We start from the raw sequence: 15,955 nt of genomic DNA, 5'->3' as shown, positions 1-15,955 counted from the left end.
ATAGGAAACAGCACCTTTCTGCCTCCAGATTTGACTGTTCAGGCATCTCCACAGAGATTCATCTTTGTGAGAAGTATCTTCAGAGCTTAAGCCCAGGATAAATACTATCCCAGATTTTTTAGGAATGCTAGGCAAAAGTAGCTGATTTCAGTAAGCACCTCTGACATGCTTTCTCTGTACTGGTTTTGACAGCCTGACAGTCTTTATTGGGTGTTAAAAGTGTACTGGCCTATGATTTTTCAAAGTTGCATTAAAATTTTAAGTGTCCTGTCCACTTTAGAGTTATCCTCCTCACATCCTTCTACTCCCTACCCTGAAAAAGGAAGAGATCAAAGTACTTCAAATGACTGATACTTTATTTTAAGTAAAGAGTAGCAATGTCAGTTCAGTACAAGTTTGTAGTGCAAACAAAAGGCATCCTTGGAAAACCAGTAAGTTTTGTAAATTTCATCTCAGTTCTCATTCCAACAGTTCATCATTTAAAGAAAAAGCCCAGCAAAAACCAGCTAACATAACAAGTGTGCATTAGAGTTTATCAAACTGCATAAAACATACAAAAATACTTCTGTGAATGCATAGATACAGTGTTATTACAGTCAGTTTATGAGTTTAACTCTTAACACATAACAGTTATTCTTGGTGGAAACTAGACAAATAAAGCTTTTTAAACCAGCTGCCCTCTAGCAGAATGCTCAGTAATTAGTGGAGACAGTCCTTACATTGACTTCCTAAATAAAGGAACTGGAAACAAATTAGATACTCTTACTAATTTTGAACCATTAAACCACTACTGTTTTTCACACAGTTATTGCACATAATCTAAGCTAGCCTCCAAGCTATGCTGGAGAGATAAATACACAATTGTTAAAATAGAACTTTCTTTCCTGTCTTACAAGAAAAACAAAGCAGGAACCTTAGTTAAGAACTTTTACTTCATACTGTGTCAGAGTCTTGAGCTTCCCAGGAGTTGAATCTGGCATTAAACATAACCAGTTCTCTCAGCTCCTGGCTGGAGAAAAACCAGGATTGAGAATGGGAAGTTAGCAGAGTTGAGGTGATGGGTGTGGAACATGGAGGAAAGGACAATAATTATTTTGACAGAAATAAGCAAGAATTTTAAGCTTAAGTAACTTGGTGAAATCCTGAGCCCAGAGTCAAGTATCTCTGCTGGAAGGAGTTTCTGTCTTCTCTCATGTGCAGCAGCTTGAGAGAGTCTGCCAGGCTAAAGCAAGAACACGGGGAGGGTGGCAGCCATGCTGCTTCTGCTGGAACACGGTGCTGTGCTGTTTATAGTCTGTCAGCATTGCAGTCCAGATCAACAACAAACACAGCATCCATCAGCTGTGCAGAAACTGCCTGAAGCTTCATAAAGCAGAAATGGAAGGAAAATCAATAGTTTGGGGTGGAGGGGAGGAAGGGGGGAGCAGAAAAAGGGGGAGCTCATGCAGAAAAAGCAAATCCCTGAGCCCTCCACCCGCCTCAGGACCCATTTAAGGGTTTTGGTGCAAAGGTCCGCATTGTATTTTTTGGTAAAAAAGAAAACAGCCTCCAAAAGTGTTACTTTCCAGGCTGCCATGTTAATATAGGAAAGCTTCAGGCTGTTTAATACTCCAGCAATGCTGTGACTTAAGTATTTTAACCCACAGGTGAATTTTTTCATTACTGACTTGCTTAAATGCAAGTTAAACAGTCTGTAGCTTAACCAGAGTTATGTTTTTTTCACTCCCCACAAAGAAGAGGGGGAAAAAAATGTTGAAAGCACCTGGAGACATTCAGCCCTTTCAGTACTCACCTGGCTAAAGCAAGGCTATGTACCAGTGACAGCAGACTGTGCAGGATGTAAAGTTACAAGTTAGTTACTTACTAGTGGTGTTTTTCCCATCTAGTGGCTTATAAAAGCCTTCTATGTTCCTTCCACCTGTGATCTCTCGTTAGGACCCTGCTGTGCTGCTCACAGGGCAGAAACAACCATCTCCCTTGGAACTGGTGTACAAGGGAGGGCCACAGAGAGCTTTCCTGCCTCAGTGCTGACACCTGGTGTGAGCAATGCACAGGCTCACAGCGGTAAGAAAGTGAATAAAACCACAGACACGGATTGGGGGTCCCTCCCCATCTGAAACAAAGGCTTTCTCTTGAAAGGACTCTCAGTAGGAGCATTTAAGAGAGGCTTTCATATTTTTTGGTGGAGGTACAATATTCTCACAGGGGAAATAAACATTTAAATACAGATGTGCTTATTCCAGTTATTTTCAGCCCAGTAAAAGGATTTCTCCTGCCACTTCTGAGCATTAAGTATCTCTAGACAAACCATCTTGGTGAGTATTTATGAGGGACAAGAGATTAGGGACTTGCACATTCATATTTTTAGAGAGCAACTATCCATTATGTATCTCTTTCATCTAATTTAATGTGGAAGTACACACAGAGACATACAATGTCCTGAGTCTTTCTATGAGTCTTACTTGGTCAGAGTGGGTGTACTTAACAAAATTTTCATATCAATAATTTACATCTTTCGTGCCCTGCACTGCCAGATACAACCAATAAACTTCAAATACACTGGAAACCTGTGATTTTACTGGACAAATGAGGTATCTCTTGCCTGAATACAGTATCAAGTAAAAAAATAAAAGCAAACAGGATATTAAATATAAAATATTAGTTAAAATAGTAACCCTAATAATAACTTAAGGTTTTACACACACTTAAATCACTGCCTTCCAAAGGGCAGCACTTGTCACTGGCAGGTGTCCCCCTGCAGCTGCCAGGGTCAGTAGGTCAGCCTGGATGCTCTGCTGGTGAAGCTCGGCTGCTCCAGCAGCGCAGCCGCAGCGCTCCGGAAAGGAGAGCTCTCACTTCTCACCAGCACCAGCTCCAGCTCCTGGAAGTCCTGGAGTCTGGCAACATCCTTGTCCTTGTAAGGAACAGAGAGAACAACATTATTACTCCTGTTATTACTAGCTGGTTGTTATTTATAAAATAACTATAATTCCAGGGACATCGTTCCCAGTAACAGCAATATATAATTAAAAACTAAAAATTCCAGGGATATCATCCCCAATAATAGCAATAAAGAATTAAAAAAATAAATCCTACCAACATACACTCATTAGAAGTGTAGCAGGTTTGCTTGTTTGGTTTTTCTCCTCAAACCTTTTCTTCTCCTTTAATTTCATTACTGCATGTCACTTAACCAAGACTTGTGACCACTTTCATCTACAGACCTCTGAAATCTACATTTTTGGAACAGAAGAGCAGTTTCATTTGTTAACAGCATTATCTTTAAGTTCTTCATATGCCAATTTGTGGAGTTTTTCCCCCTACTGTTAATTCTTTTTAGGCAAGCAGACAGTGAAGTAGTTGGCAATTATGTCCTTTTGAAGCACCCTAAATGCAGTTTCTGATACATTTTTTAAAAGTCAAGCTGTAATAGTTCCATATGCTTTAGGAGCTAAAATACTCTGCCTATTTCGACGAGACTATTTTTAAACAAGTTATGATGAAGTTTTAAGAAAGGTCCAGCATCGCTTTGAATCTGTCAGTTTTTATTCAACAAAAGTGACATTTTGCCAATCTTTTTGCAAAAATACATTCTCTGAGGTCTGCAAAGTGAAGAGTCAAGTTAATCTCTCGTTTCTATTCTTACCTTTCTTAGAAGTGTATTGGGTAGTTTTCTGATCTTCTCTACTTCCTCTGGATTAACCCCCAGTTCACAGCAGCTCACTCTGAGCAGATCTTGGTAGGTCAATTCTTGTCTGTCCAGTTCAATCTCAATGAAGTCATTGTCTCTCAGGTTCTGGACTCTGACCTTAAGTACAAGTTCTGACAGAGAAACAATTAAAAGGTTAACAACAGAAAAGACAACAAACTCAAAACTAACATTTACAGTATTTACTATTATCTTCTGAATTCATGCTTTTTAATAAAATCCCTATGATCTGAGAAATACTATGCAGTTAACAGAAGCTTCCAGCAAAAATACACAGGAGAACCATGTTAACACTGTTGAAACCGATCCATTCAGTCACTGAGTTGAGTTGTTACCAAACTACGAGAGCTGCATTTGATGCAAATGTAGTGCAAAATTTACATGCTCATGTTACATGGACTGATCTTTCCATTGTTTTGCGAAGTATTACCATGGTTAAAATACAGTATAACAGACATTTTACATAACTGAGCAGAAGAAAGTTCAGAGCACTTTTGGCCACAGAATTCAACATCTCTGCCTCTATTCTACTAGAGTCTGAAGTGAAATGATTACTTAACTTCATTTTTCACCCAGTAACTGTAACAGAACTATGAGACCCAGCACCTGTTTACCTTGCATGTTATATGGGAATGTTCCAGTGAAGAAGAAGGGCTGGAAGGTGGGTGTGGGGCTGCTGGGGGAGCTGTGAGGCTGCAGAGGCAAGGCCTGGCGGGACACTCCTGGGGAGCAGAGCCCCAGGCTGGGGGTGGTGGCCGGGGGGCAGCCGGGACCGTGGGGCACCCCTGGGCTGGCAGGGACGGCGGGCACGGGGGGTGCCCGGGCTGCTGCATCCGCTGCTGGGGAAATCTCACTGCTGCTGCTGCTGCTGCTGCTGCACGATGTGGGCATGCAGATCCTCTCAGGCTGAGCTGTCGATGGACAAGGGCTAGTTTCACTCTGGGAAGCAGAAGAGATGGAAGCACTTTCACTCTGGGATTCTGCCAAGCTGCCTGGAATGCTTTCTTCGGTGTAAATGTTAGGGAATGGGCTGGCCAAGTAGTTCGCAACAATGGATAAATTTAAATCCTTCACTCCTTGACATTCAGTTTGTTCCTCTATTGATGAAGTTCAAAAATGAGGGGTAGGGGATGGAGAGAGAAAAAAATCCATCATGTTACTGGATAGATATTTCTCATTTTGAATATAGTTATTTTTCCTATGTCTTGAAACTATATCACATTCCACGGTCATCAAAGAATGACACTAATGTTCCAGAAGCATGTGACACTTGGAGGCCAGTAGCTGTTAAGTAAAAAAAAAACCTATAAATGTCTTCAGTATATTCTGTTTTTTGATAACAGAATGGGAGGGGGAGTAACCTTTGAAAGACACATCATTTCTAGCAGTGTTGTTCCAGCGCTTTCAAATGAACTGGATGACCAGTACTCCTTTATTGAATCTAATTTTAAAATGCTCTTAATAGCACAGCTGTAAATAGTTTATTATGACCTAGGCCAGCAAATTTTACCCAGTATTTCTTCAAAGAAGTGACTACTTGCTGTAATACCCAAACAAACTCAACTCTCGGATAAAAGCACTGCAGTAAGTGACATTCCTGCCTAAGGATTACAGAACATAAATAGTGATGTCAAAGCAGTTCAGAAAGATCTGCTAAATGATACCTCACTCCCAGAATAAAAACTAGGAGAAAAGGTAAGTGATATGTGTTTATTCCCCAGGAAACACATGAAAGCTTCACAGACAGAAAGATAAAACAACTATGAACAGAGTTCATCTACGTGTGCTTGACAGTTTAGATGTTAAAAATGGGTGAGTCGTTTGCCACAAACTAAGCCCACGCTGCACCCAAAATAAAGCAAAAGCATCATGTAAGAACATGCCATTCCTTCAGGCTGAACTGTTGGAACCTGAGTCATGATTTAGCTGCAACCTTGTGAAGGATAACCCTGCCCTGTTGTTGTAAGAGCAGATCACTGCAGAGAGCAATTTAAGTTCAATTGCAGAAGACAGCACATTTCCAAAGGTAAAGCACTTTAGAATTTTTATCTGGAGCACAGTACCTGGATGCTGTTCAGGAGTGTCACACACATCTAACTGGGTTTGCTGTGCATATGAAAAGTGTAAGATGGCAGAATTACAGGGCAAAAATTAACCATACCAGCAAGCCACACTATAACAAATAGCTCAGAAGACATAACTTCCTGAGTGATAAAACTGTTTTGAGGGGATTTGTAGTATTGATCATGGTCAGACCACAGCAAATTGTACAATCGTGAAACCCCCTATTGGCAGCTTAATAACAGCAAACAGGAGTGCAGCAGCACACTTCCCAAAGCATACAGCTCTTCCACTTCTTGGTGACACAGCTCAGAACACAAGGCCTTCCTACCTGAAATCTCCACATTTATTTGCCCAGCTATGAATTCCAGTTATAAATCAGAGCTATCTAATGAGATACAATGGTCCTAGCTAAGGTTTTGCCAATTACTGCTTCAGATAAAAGCACTAAAAACGTTTTAGTGTTTACACCAAGAATTCTAGATGATTTTTAAAATGGGAACTGTACCTCCCAAAATCTTGCGGATGTCTGGTTTGGACGTTAGCTGCGCCGCCAGCTCTCCCTCAGCAGTAAGGATGTGCTTGTCTGCACCAGCCTCCAGCAGGCAGGACACCACCTGGGCATGGTTCCGCTTACAGGCCCAGTGCAGGCAGGTCCTGCAGGAAGGAAGCAGAAGGGTTGGGATTCATCGGCCTGGCTTTGCCTCACCAACCCTGTCCTACCTCATCCAAGTTATGCATAAAGGGATAACTGGGAATAAAGTTTCCTTCATTGCGGCACTTTCTAAAGTTCTGAATCTGTGAGTTACGCAGGGCAGGGCCCTCTTTTGCCTTGCAGAGTGACTCCCACTACTGTCCCACACAAGCGACTGGACGGGGACCTTGAGTAAACACGCAGTGACAGGTGGAGGGAGGGCGACCTGCTTTTATCGGGATCCTCTTTAGCAGTAAATCTCCGAGCCTCCCGAGATTAGCTTTTCTGTATTTACAAATGGGAAAACTAAGAAACACAGCAGCTGCGTTCCCAAAGCGGCTCCCTCCTCCCGCGCCTGATGATGGGTTGGGCGGGGGGGGGAGCCCCAAGCCCAAGAACCCCGAACACCGCCACTGAGAAGGGCAGCGGGGGAAGAGCCGGGCCCCGCAGCGACCCCGGCCTGCCCCTCGTCCCCCGCAGCGCCGGACCCCGCGCGACGCCGCCGCCCCTCACCAGCCATTGATCTCGTTGCGGGAGTCGATGTCCGCCCCCGCGCCCAGCAGCCGCCGCACCTCCGCCACGTCCCCCAGGGCCGCCGCCTCTCGCAGCCGCTCTTCCAGCTCCCGCGCCTCCGCCGCTCCGCTCATGGCCGGGTCCGGCTGCGGCCCCTCCCCGCCGCTCTGGAACCCGTCGGGAGGGGCCGGGCGGCCTCAGCGCGGCGGAGCGGGGCCCTTCCCGCCCCGGGGCCCCGTTCCGGCCTTCATGGCTGCCGCCATCTTGAGACCGGGGCGGGCGGCGAGCGCTGGGGTTGCCCCGGGCAGGGAACGGCCCTGTTCTGGTGTTCTCTGTCCGGTTCTGGGCTCCTCAGCACGGGAAAGAACGGCCCTGTTCTGGAGTTCTGTGTCCGGTTCTGGGCTCCTCAGCACAGGCCATTTTTGTGGCCTTCCCTGGACCCTCTCTTCGCTGGAGAGGGTCCAGCAAAGGCCACAAAGATGATGGAGGGGTCTGGAGCATCTCTCTGATGCACAGACATTGTGAGAGCTGGGCCTCTTTGGTCTGGAGAAGACTGAGAGGGGATCGCATTAATGCATTCAAATATATCCAAGGAGTGTCAGAGGATGCTGTCAGACTCTTTTCATTGGTGTCCAGCTCAACACTAGGAAGAACTCCTTTATATTAAGGGTGATAGAGCTCTGGAACAGCTGCCCAGAGAGGCTGTGTAGTCTCCTTCTCTGGAGACATTCCAAACCCACCTGGACACATTCCTGTGTCACCTCCTCCAGACGAACCTGCCGTAGCAGGGTGTTGGACTGGATGATCTCCCGAGGTCCTTTCCAACCCCAGTGATTCTGTGATTCTGTGGGCCCTCCCACCTCAGGCACTGAGATGGGGGCCTGGGCAGGGTGAAAATCCAAGACTGGAGTGTTTCCTCTGATGGGTTCATCCTACCCTCCCGTGACATCCTGAGCCATGTGTGGGGGCTTGAGGGCAGAGAGCACTTAAGAAGAGGGAAAAAGCTGCAGGTAAAAACTGCCTGCAGGCAAAAGCACCTTATAGTATTATTTAGGTTGGAAAAGACCTCCAAGGTCTTTAAGTCCAGCCCATCATCTATCACTGTGGCCTGTCATGGACATATTTTATGAAAAATCCTTTTGCTAGGATTTTTCTCCTGACAAGATGAGAGGCCTCAGGAATGAAATGTAAACAATAATTATCTACTGCTGTGGAATGCAACAGGGCATCTTTGATTGGATTCATGTGGTTGTTTTTAATTAATGGCCAATCACAGTCCAGCTGTCTTGGACTCTCTGGTCAGTCACAAGATTTTATTATAATTTCCTTGCTTTCTATTCCTTGTTAGCCTTCTGATGAAATCCTTTCCTCTTTTAGTATATTCTAATATATAATTTTCTTTTAATATATATCATAAAATAATAAATCAGCCTTCTGAAACATGGAGTCAAGATCCTCATCTCTTCCCATGTTGGGGCTGCCTGCAAATTCAACGGTGGCCTTGCCCTTCTTGGGGTGTTTTTTAGCCAGCAGCCTGGCTCCTGCCTTCGAGGTGTGAGGCTGCCATGGGCTGGGAAAGGACCACAAGCATGGGTTCAAATCCATGGCTTTCCCCATACACTTCCAGCCCTGGCACCTCCAGTTCCCAGCCCTTCCCTCTCCATTGTGTTTCTCACACTCTTAATTAAATCACTGTGCCATGTGTTGGGGAGCTCGTTTAACTCCAGGCTTTCTGTTTTGGCATCAGTGTCTGCCACCAAAGAGCAATTTTCACTAAGATTTTTTTTTTCCATTGCCTCTCTTTTGTTGCTTACTTTTCTTATTAGTGACATTGTTCTAACCTACCGTTCAATTTAGGGCTTGAGTTGCTGTTGCTTTGCTCTGCTGTTCCTTCTCTGGTAGTTATGACCATTAGGTGAACATGACACCTGCAGCATCACCATCCAAACAGTTCCCGAATATCTCTCCATATAAATGAAGCTTCAAAGCACAAATACTCATCTTCCTTTTAATCAGTCAGGAGAGGCAGAGGCCCACAGGCCAAATGTTTCTCTAAAGGAGATGCAGCAAACTACCTGCAAACTACCCTCATGAAAGCAGGAGCAAAAAGTAAGCAGTGACATTTTTAACTACTGTGGCAAAGGTTACAGGTGGCTCAGTGGCAAGTTTTTCACACCAGATCATATGCTTTTGATCCCATGCAAGAGGTTGAACAAAAATTTTGCCCAGCTGCTACAAAAAGACTCAACAAACTGTATGAAAAACACTGGATTTGGAGAATGGTTTGCAAAAAAGATTTACCTGATGACAAAGGCAAATTCAAATCTTAGAGACCTGGAAGTCCAGCCCTTAACTGGACACTACTGTGACCTGAATATTTACATTTTAACTCATTTGCTTTTTCAGTGAAGGCATCTTAAATGATCACTCATTAACCCATGTGCTCTTTTGTAATTTTTCAGTGTCTGTGCCATAAAGCTGTAAAACAAAGACAAGGCACACACAAGTGGAGACCTAGTGATACATTCTAGGAAGCACACTGTGAAAGCTTTAAATCCCGATTGTTTTACATCTGTAAAAACCCCATAGGATTAGTGGCACAAGAGCTTTTTCCAAAATAATACAAGACAACCCTCAGATAGATGCGGAAAAGCTACTCGGGAGGTGAGTGCAGGGACAGGCCTAAAACAAGGAACACCATTCCTGTTCTGTTCTCCAATGCCACTGCCACTAGATGTCACAGTGATACAGCAAGAGGATCCTGGAGTGTGGCTTTGTGCTTCTTGCTGTAATTGTGAAATGCCTTTAAATTTGTCTTGGCACATCCATAGTGTCTCCATACAGCTTTGATCCTGCAGATTTCAAAGCGCTCTGTGGTGCAAAGGGACATTATGCAACATTTCCACACAAGTGCAGGGATACCCAGTGCAGGGAGCTGCTTTCTGGGGAGTTACGGGCTTTTTTGTTTTTCTTTTCCTTTTCTTTTTTTCCCCCTCTACTTGAGCTCCTCTCCCAAAGCCACACAGGGCTTTTAAGGACTCTAAGCCGGCGGGTGATGCACTGAGATGCTCTCTCTCACGCTCTCTTGGGGTGAGTATCCTACTCTGCTGCACCTGTGCCAAGCCTTGTTAAATGGAGCTTGGGTTCACCATTGCTTAGTTACACAATGTACTTCTCCCTGGAGTCATGAGATCTCCTCCCTCAAGGAAGGCTGTTTGCAAGAGGATTAGCAGCGAGTTCACTTGACTCAAAGCTCCCCACCGCCACCATGAACCTCCTGCTCATGCCCTACACATGGAGCCTCAGACCCCCTTGTACTCGTGTGTCCCCTCTCCATTTATTGGCACTGGTGTCACACTTACCAGCTCTCAACAGAGCCAAGACCTTGTCCTTTTCCTGCTCCTTTCCCATATGATAGCTGGGTTTGTGCATGTACCTATGCAAGGCATCCATGCACACACCCCTCCCTGCCAAGAGCAGCAGGGCCTGCAGGATCTGCAGGTGTGGGGCAGGTGCCAGCTGCGTGCTGATCGGCACCTTTGGAAACTGCTGGGAACTGCACATGATGCTCATGGCTGGAGCAGCCACTTTGCCTCCCAAATGTTAAATGACCTTGGCCTCCAGTGGGAACGTGCTGAGCTCTGAGCCTGTGCCTGGAGCCCAGATCCGTGATGTTTTGTTTTCTTTGTGATTTACAGGTGCTCAGTGCTCCCTGTTCACCAGCCTTGGGCACAGCCCTGAGCCCCTGGCTTCACCTCGCTATCACAGCCTTGCACTAATCACAGGGGATGCTTGGGCCAGTCTTTGTTCCCACAGCAAGTTTTCCAGATTTTGTTGGTTTCGTGTTAATATATGTCTTTATGCCAGCTTCTAACTGTGCCTGATCCTCTGGATTAGTTATTTTCTGAATTTTTGAAAAACCATGGTCTGTCTGTTTGCTATTTGCTCCTGGGTTTTTTAAGGCTTATGAAGTTTTTTATTCCCTTTGCATTTCAGGTTTCATTCTCCTCCTAACTCCATTCCTCCCCATTGAACCAACTTCTCAGTCACTGAAAGTTATGATTAAACATATTTTTAAAGGCTTAATTCCCAGTAACACAGTAATACTGACAGCTGTACAATCATATTTAAAACACTCGGTCCCCACCCCACCAAAATAACATTTCTGGCAATTTAAACCAACACTGCCATTGTGGACACAGCTGCAGTTGTGTGAGAAATATGATTTAGGTTCAGAAACTTTAGATATGATACCTAATGCACACACACATTTAAAGCTATTACCTGATTAAGGCTCAGGGAAATGGAAGGACTGGTGGAGAATAAAGATGGAATTAAAAGTCAAGCCAAATATTCACTTAGATTTAACCTAACTGTGCAGCTCACACTGGACCTTTCAATGAGTTTGAAGGAAGAGGAGACAGTTTCAAAGGAGGAAGTCAAAGTCACATGGGAGAAGCAGTTTATGCTATACCAGTTTTTGTGCTCACTCCATGGAAGCCCCCTCTGAGTGTCTGTAGGTGAATTAGGTTAAATTCAAACCCCCATGTTATCAAGTCTGAACCTGTGTCACCCAACACTCTCTTCATGTTGATGGGGGGAAACATGCAGCACAGAGGTAGATGCATCTCCTCCCAGGGCAAGGGTCTAAAATAGCACAGCCAAATCATCCTCTGAAGATGCCCCTTGTGCCCCTTTGCCCCTGCCAAAGCATCCAAAGAGAATGAGCTTTGAAGCAAAACATTTCCAGCTGCCTACTGCCAGGCAAGATGAGCACCTGAGGCAGGGTGCATAGGGCTCTACTCAAGAATAGTTCCTCTATTTTTGATGAGATTAAAAAATCCTTCCAGTGAATTCCAGAATTGCAGGGAGCACACCCATCATCTTTCTTTTGACCATAAATGACAGCTTTTTCACTAAATCACCTGGAAGGAATTGCTACGCTGATAATGGTACAGAGGACTGGGATTCAGGACAGGTTTTAGCACCCTGGAGCACCCCTGAATTTCACTGCAACCAGCCATCTCATGGATTTTCAGCACTGCTGAGCATCCTGCAGGTGTTCAAAGGGAGCTGAGTGTCTAAAGAGGGACATTTAAGCAGGTGTGAGCACACACTCATACACACAGCTGCACACGCCTGCAGCGTGGAGTGAAATCTGACAAGAAGAGTTTGGAAAATGGCATTTATATTTGGGGGAATGGTGATCTGCAAGGGAAAGATCTGCTCAGGCAGCCAAATGCCTTTAGAAATCAGGCATGGTGTGTGGCTGATTTTTTTTTCCAGTTGTTAATTTAATCTTATTTCTGTTTGTAGAACAAATAAATAATTTCTGAAGAAACAAATCAGGGACCTGGAACCTGAGGGGCGTGGTACATCAGCTCAGGGACTTGTAGTTAAGAAGTCCAATAGATTTTGATAACAAGAGGAAATTGTTCAGTGGACTAGTACCTAAAGCCAGTTTGGCTTCCAGTAATGACAAGCCTGAGCTGCAGTGTCGTGGAGCCAAATTTCTCCCCCTGAGGATGGCTATTGCTTGTGTTGGGGTAGTGGCAGTGTCCCCAGGTGTCAGCCCAATGCCTTCTGAGCTCAGAGACATCCTAACCTGGAAAACTCTGCTGAAAAGGGACTGCCTTTGCTTTTTCTCCAAATTTTTGGCTGCATTCTTCTCTGCCCGTGTCTGCAGTCCCTCCCTTTGCTCTACTAATGCATGAAACACGTTCATCCTGGAGATAAGGGGCAAATATAACTAGTTGCCTGAATCCTGCATAGAGGCATATCCTGTCTAGGCATTTGGAATCAAAAGGCCTCTGAGAATCTTATCCCACTTCATCTCCTGCAGGAGCTGACTCCTGTGGAAAGTTCACAAGATGACAGAGATGTTTCACTTGCACGCCTGAGAAAAAAATAATGTTGTTCTGCTAACCAAGAGCTCCAGAGCTCTTTTCTTTAGAAAAAGCTGGCCTCATGGAGAAGATCAGGTGAAGGTGTTTGGATTCTCCTTAGGATGTGTTTTGGTCATCAAGGAGAAAGACCTCAGTGCAAATCATAGCTGGTTACCCCAAAGGGCCGTGCCCTGTGCATCCCTCGCGAGCACAAGACACAGCCAGTCAGTTTGGAACTCTCCGTTGACTTGGCCAGGCTTTCAACCAGGCACTTTACAATTCCTGCAAGTAATTAGCAACGCTGTAACTAAAAAGGTCTCCATGGAGATTGACAGCATCACCTCCCAGCTGGTACATCCTCTGCCTCCTATTCTAAATTTGTTCTTGCTGTTTCCCTGGCTCTAATTCATAAGGTTAGTAAAATCTTCCAACATTTGTGACACATTACAGCAGTGGAAAGAGGGATAAAGGTGGCTGGGAGGGGGCTGAAAAAGAAAGAACCTGGTTGGTGCCTCAAGGAAAGCAGCAGAAACTGTTCAGACATATATAGCCAGAGTTTTGAGAATGGGATTAGGCAGAACAGCACCTCTGCCTGCCTGTCACTTGCAAATTCTTGCTAATACTTTAGCAGCTTATTGAAGGTCAGCACCGAACACCCAAACAGACTAATCTGTATTATAGACACATAATCAAAGTCACAAGGTTTTACATAATATATATCGGTGACACAAGAAGTGTTTGTTTGAATAATTTTGTCATCAAGATTAGTGGCCATGAAAGCCTCTACTGTGCACTAACCTGGTTTTTATGGCCATGGGTACACCGGATTCCTCAGAAAAATCAAAAAGGAGCTGAGAAAGCTGAAAATATTGTCCTGAAACAATTACACTATTGGGTTTCTGATCATGGCAAAGTTTAAAAAACAAAGTGTGTGTGTGTGTGTGTGTGTGTGTGTGTGTATGAATTAGAAAGGGCTGTGCTTTAACTGCAGTTTAAGAGATGTGAGCAAATGGCTAGAGATACAATTTTTGCATTCACCACTTTTTCCCAATGTTTTTTCAGTTGCAGCAAATCACATCTCACACTCACACATAGCTCTGAGGGAGTGGCAAGAAGTTGGGATTTCAAAGTTAAATTGATGTCACTTGACCCACTTGAGACCTTTTTAGTCCCCTTCAGGGAGGTGGAAGCTATACTGCATAGAGCAACCACTCTGGGCTCACAAAAGTTAGTGGCAAAGACTGAAAAAGTTCCTGTGCAGATAACAATTCCAAACTGACAAATCTGATTGACTTCAAAAGAAAATTAGTTAATGGAAATGTTTGGAAATGTTTAGAAACGTTTGATTTTCCACTCTCATAGAGTTTTTTTAAGTATGATGTTGCACAAACACAAAAGAAAATGTGCAAAATTATAAAAGAAAAAACACCCCTTCCCAGAAAAAAAAAAAGAGAAAAAGGAGGAAAATAATTCAAGACCATTTTCTCTGGGCTGGGAAGAGACAGAACCACAGCTCATGCTACATTGTAAAGATTTTCCAGGCATTTTGACCAGCTTGTTCTCCTGGCTGATGCACAGCAAAGCCAAAGGTCTTGTGAGGGTACCCCACATTCTGCTGCCCCAGTGCAGGAGTTGGCCCCACCAAACTGAAGTACCTCCATGGGAATCCCATTGCCCTGAACTCCCCCACAGTCAGCGAGGAGAGAGCACGAGATGCCAGCCAGACATCTGCAGAAGTGGAGTCAAAACTTGGGAGGACTGAATCAGCCTCTAAATTTGCCACAATTCACATGCTGCTACTATGTGAACCCAGGGCTAAAAACACTCCGGCGGCTTTTCCAGGGCTCCTGAAAGCTCCTTTGTGAAAGCAGAGCTGACTGAACTGCCATTCAGGTCAGGAAAAATCAGGCACTGGATGTGATTTCCAAGAGTACTTGGCTGTAACCTCACCCCTTTGAAGTCAGCAGAATATTTACATCGACTTCAACTGGAGAAAAATCAGGCCATTACAGAGCATGTGAAACACTCACCACTAATGATGCTCTGGTTCTTTTTTAACCCCCCAGCTCAAAGACCGTCTGCTGTGTCTGTCATTAAACACAATCCCAGCAATTGGTGATACAGAGCACTGAGCCTAACGTGCTGGCCCTAAAGGCACAGGGAAGCTGTAAGGATTAAACCAAGTGAATCTGTTCAACCTAGGATCACTCTGCCAGCCACCATTGTGTCAGACAGGACCCATTATCTCCAAAACTGCCATGGAAAGAAAGTACTGCATCTCAGCAGACCCTGTGATGCTGTGGGCTGCAGGTGGACTCTGAAAAAAATAAAAGATCAAAATAAGAATGTATGTTGAATTAGCTATTATCAGAAAGAGCAACGGTGAAAAAAAGCTATTAAATGCAGACAAACATCCCATTGTCAGGGCAGGAAGTATGAACTAGCTGCTCAAAAGATCATTGGAAGTGGGTCATCACTGGTTTGCAGACATCACTCACACCTCCAGCCTATTGTTCAGATGTGCGGTTGAATAAATGCCAGGAGAAGAGCACCTTTAAAAACCAGACCTGCACTCTGGCGCCTTTGGACACTTCCAGTAAGGGCATCAGTAGCCCCAAAGAGCTGCTCTGTCTCCTTCTGTTTGCCACTGTCTGGGTCCAACCGATGCAGACTGTGTGATGCCTTGCATCTGGTGGCACACAGGGCAAACTCAAACAAAATAGTTCACCTCTTGGAAAGACTCTTAATGTGCCCAGCTTAGAAGGCAGGGACTGCTCCTGGCAGAGGTCACCCTCTGGGCATGGGCAGAGGATGTGCTGTGTAACAGCCAGGACTGCCAATGGCCAGCAAAGCCAAATCAGGGCAATAACTCTTCAGTTAAAAAGGAATTTTGTGCTAATTTAGATTTAATTCCAAGAAGACAGAATTGTTGCTAAAGGGATTTCATGGTATCTGCAGGAATGGAAATAGTTCCATTTTGTGAAAATTAGCTTGTTTATAGTGAAGTTTTGGATACCAAACCCACAGAGGAGCTCTGGAACTTCCACGTTGTCTGTAGAAGCCAACACTCATTGCCTGATGAAAAGCCCAGTC

The 15,955-nt window shown here is 44.6% G+C and overlaps 1 protein-coding gene across 1 annotated transcript; it reads right to left on the bottom strand.

Moving 5' to 3' along the window:
- Positions 1-335: 335 nt before the first annotated feature.
- On the bottom strand, positions 336-7,314 carry LOC135455530 (ankyrin repeat domain-containing protein 40-like). The gene is made up of 5 exons (XM_064728842.1): positions 6,978-7,314; positions 6,279-6,427; positions 4,324-4,806; positions 3,647-3,822; positions 336-2,914 (listed from the first exon to the last, which is right to left on the bottom strand). Exons 1-5 carry the CDS (start codon positions 7,109-7,111, stop codon positions 2,771-2,773), a joined length of 1,086 nt encoding a protein of 361 aa, XP_064584912.1. The 5' UTR covers positions 7,112-7,314; the 3' UTR covers positions 336-2,770.
- Between the last annotated feature and the right edge of the window lie 8,641 nt (positions 7,315-15,955).

Source organism: Zonotrichia leucophrys, chromosome 18, assembly GCF_028769735.1.
Source record: "Zonotrichia leucophrys gambelii isolate GWCS_2022_RI chromosome 18, RI_Zleu_2.0, whole genome shotgun sequence".
NCBI lineage: Eukaryota > Metazoa > Chordata > Aves > Passeriformes > Passerellidae > Zonotrichia > Zonotrichia leucophrys.
This window is presented reverse-complemented; position numbering and strand designations above follow the sequence as displayed.

What these genes read in the sequence shown, in the direction of transcription:
- LOC135455530 (XM_064728842.1), bottom strand. Translation starts at nt 7,111, where the DNA reads ATGAGCGGAGCGGCGGAGGCGCGGGAGCTGGAAGAGCGGCTGCGAGAG. An exon ending in CGCAACGAGATCAATGGCTG is followed by an intron (nt 6,428 to 6,977) that starts GTGAGGGGCGGC and finishes TCCTTCCTGCAG; the next exon opens with GACCTGCCTGCACTGGGCCT. An exon ending in CCAATACACTTCTAAGAAAG is followed by an intron (nt 2,915 to 3,646) that starts GTAAGAATAGAA and finishes GTTCCTTACAAG; the next exon opens with GACAAGGATGTTGCCAGACT.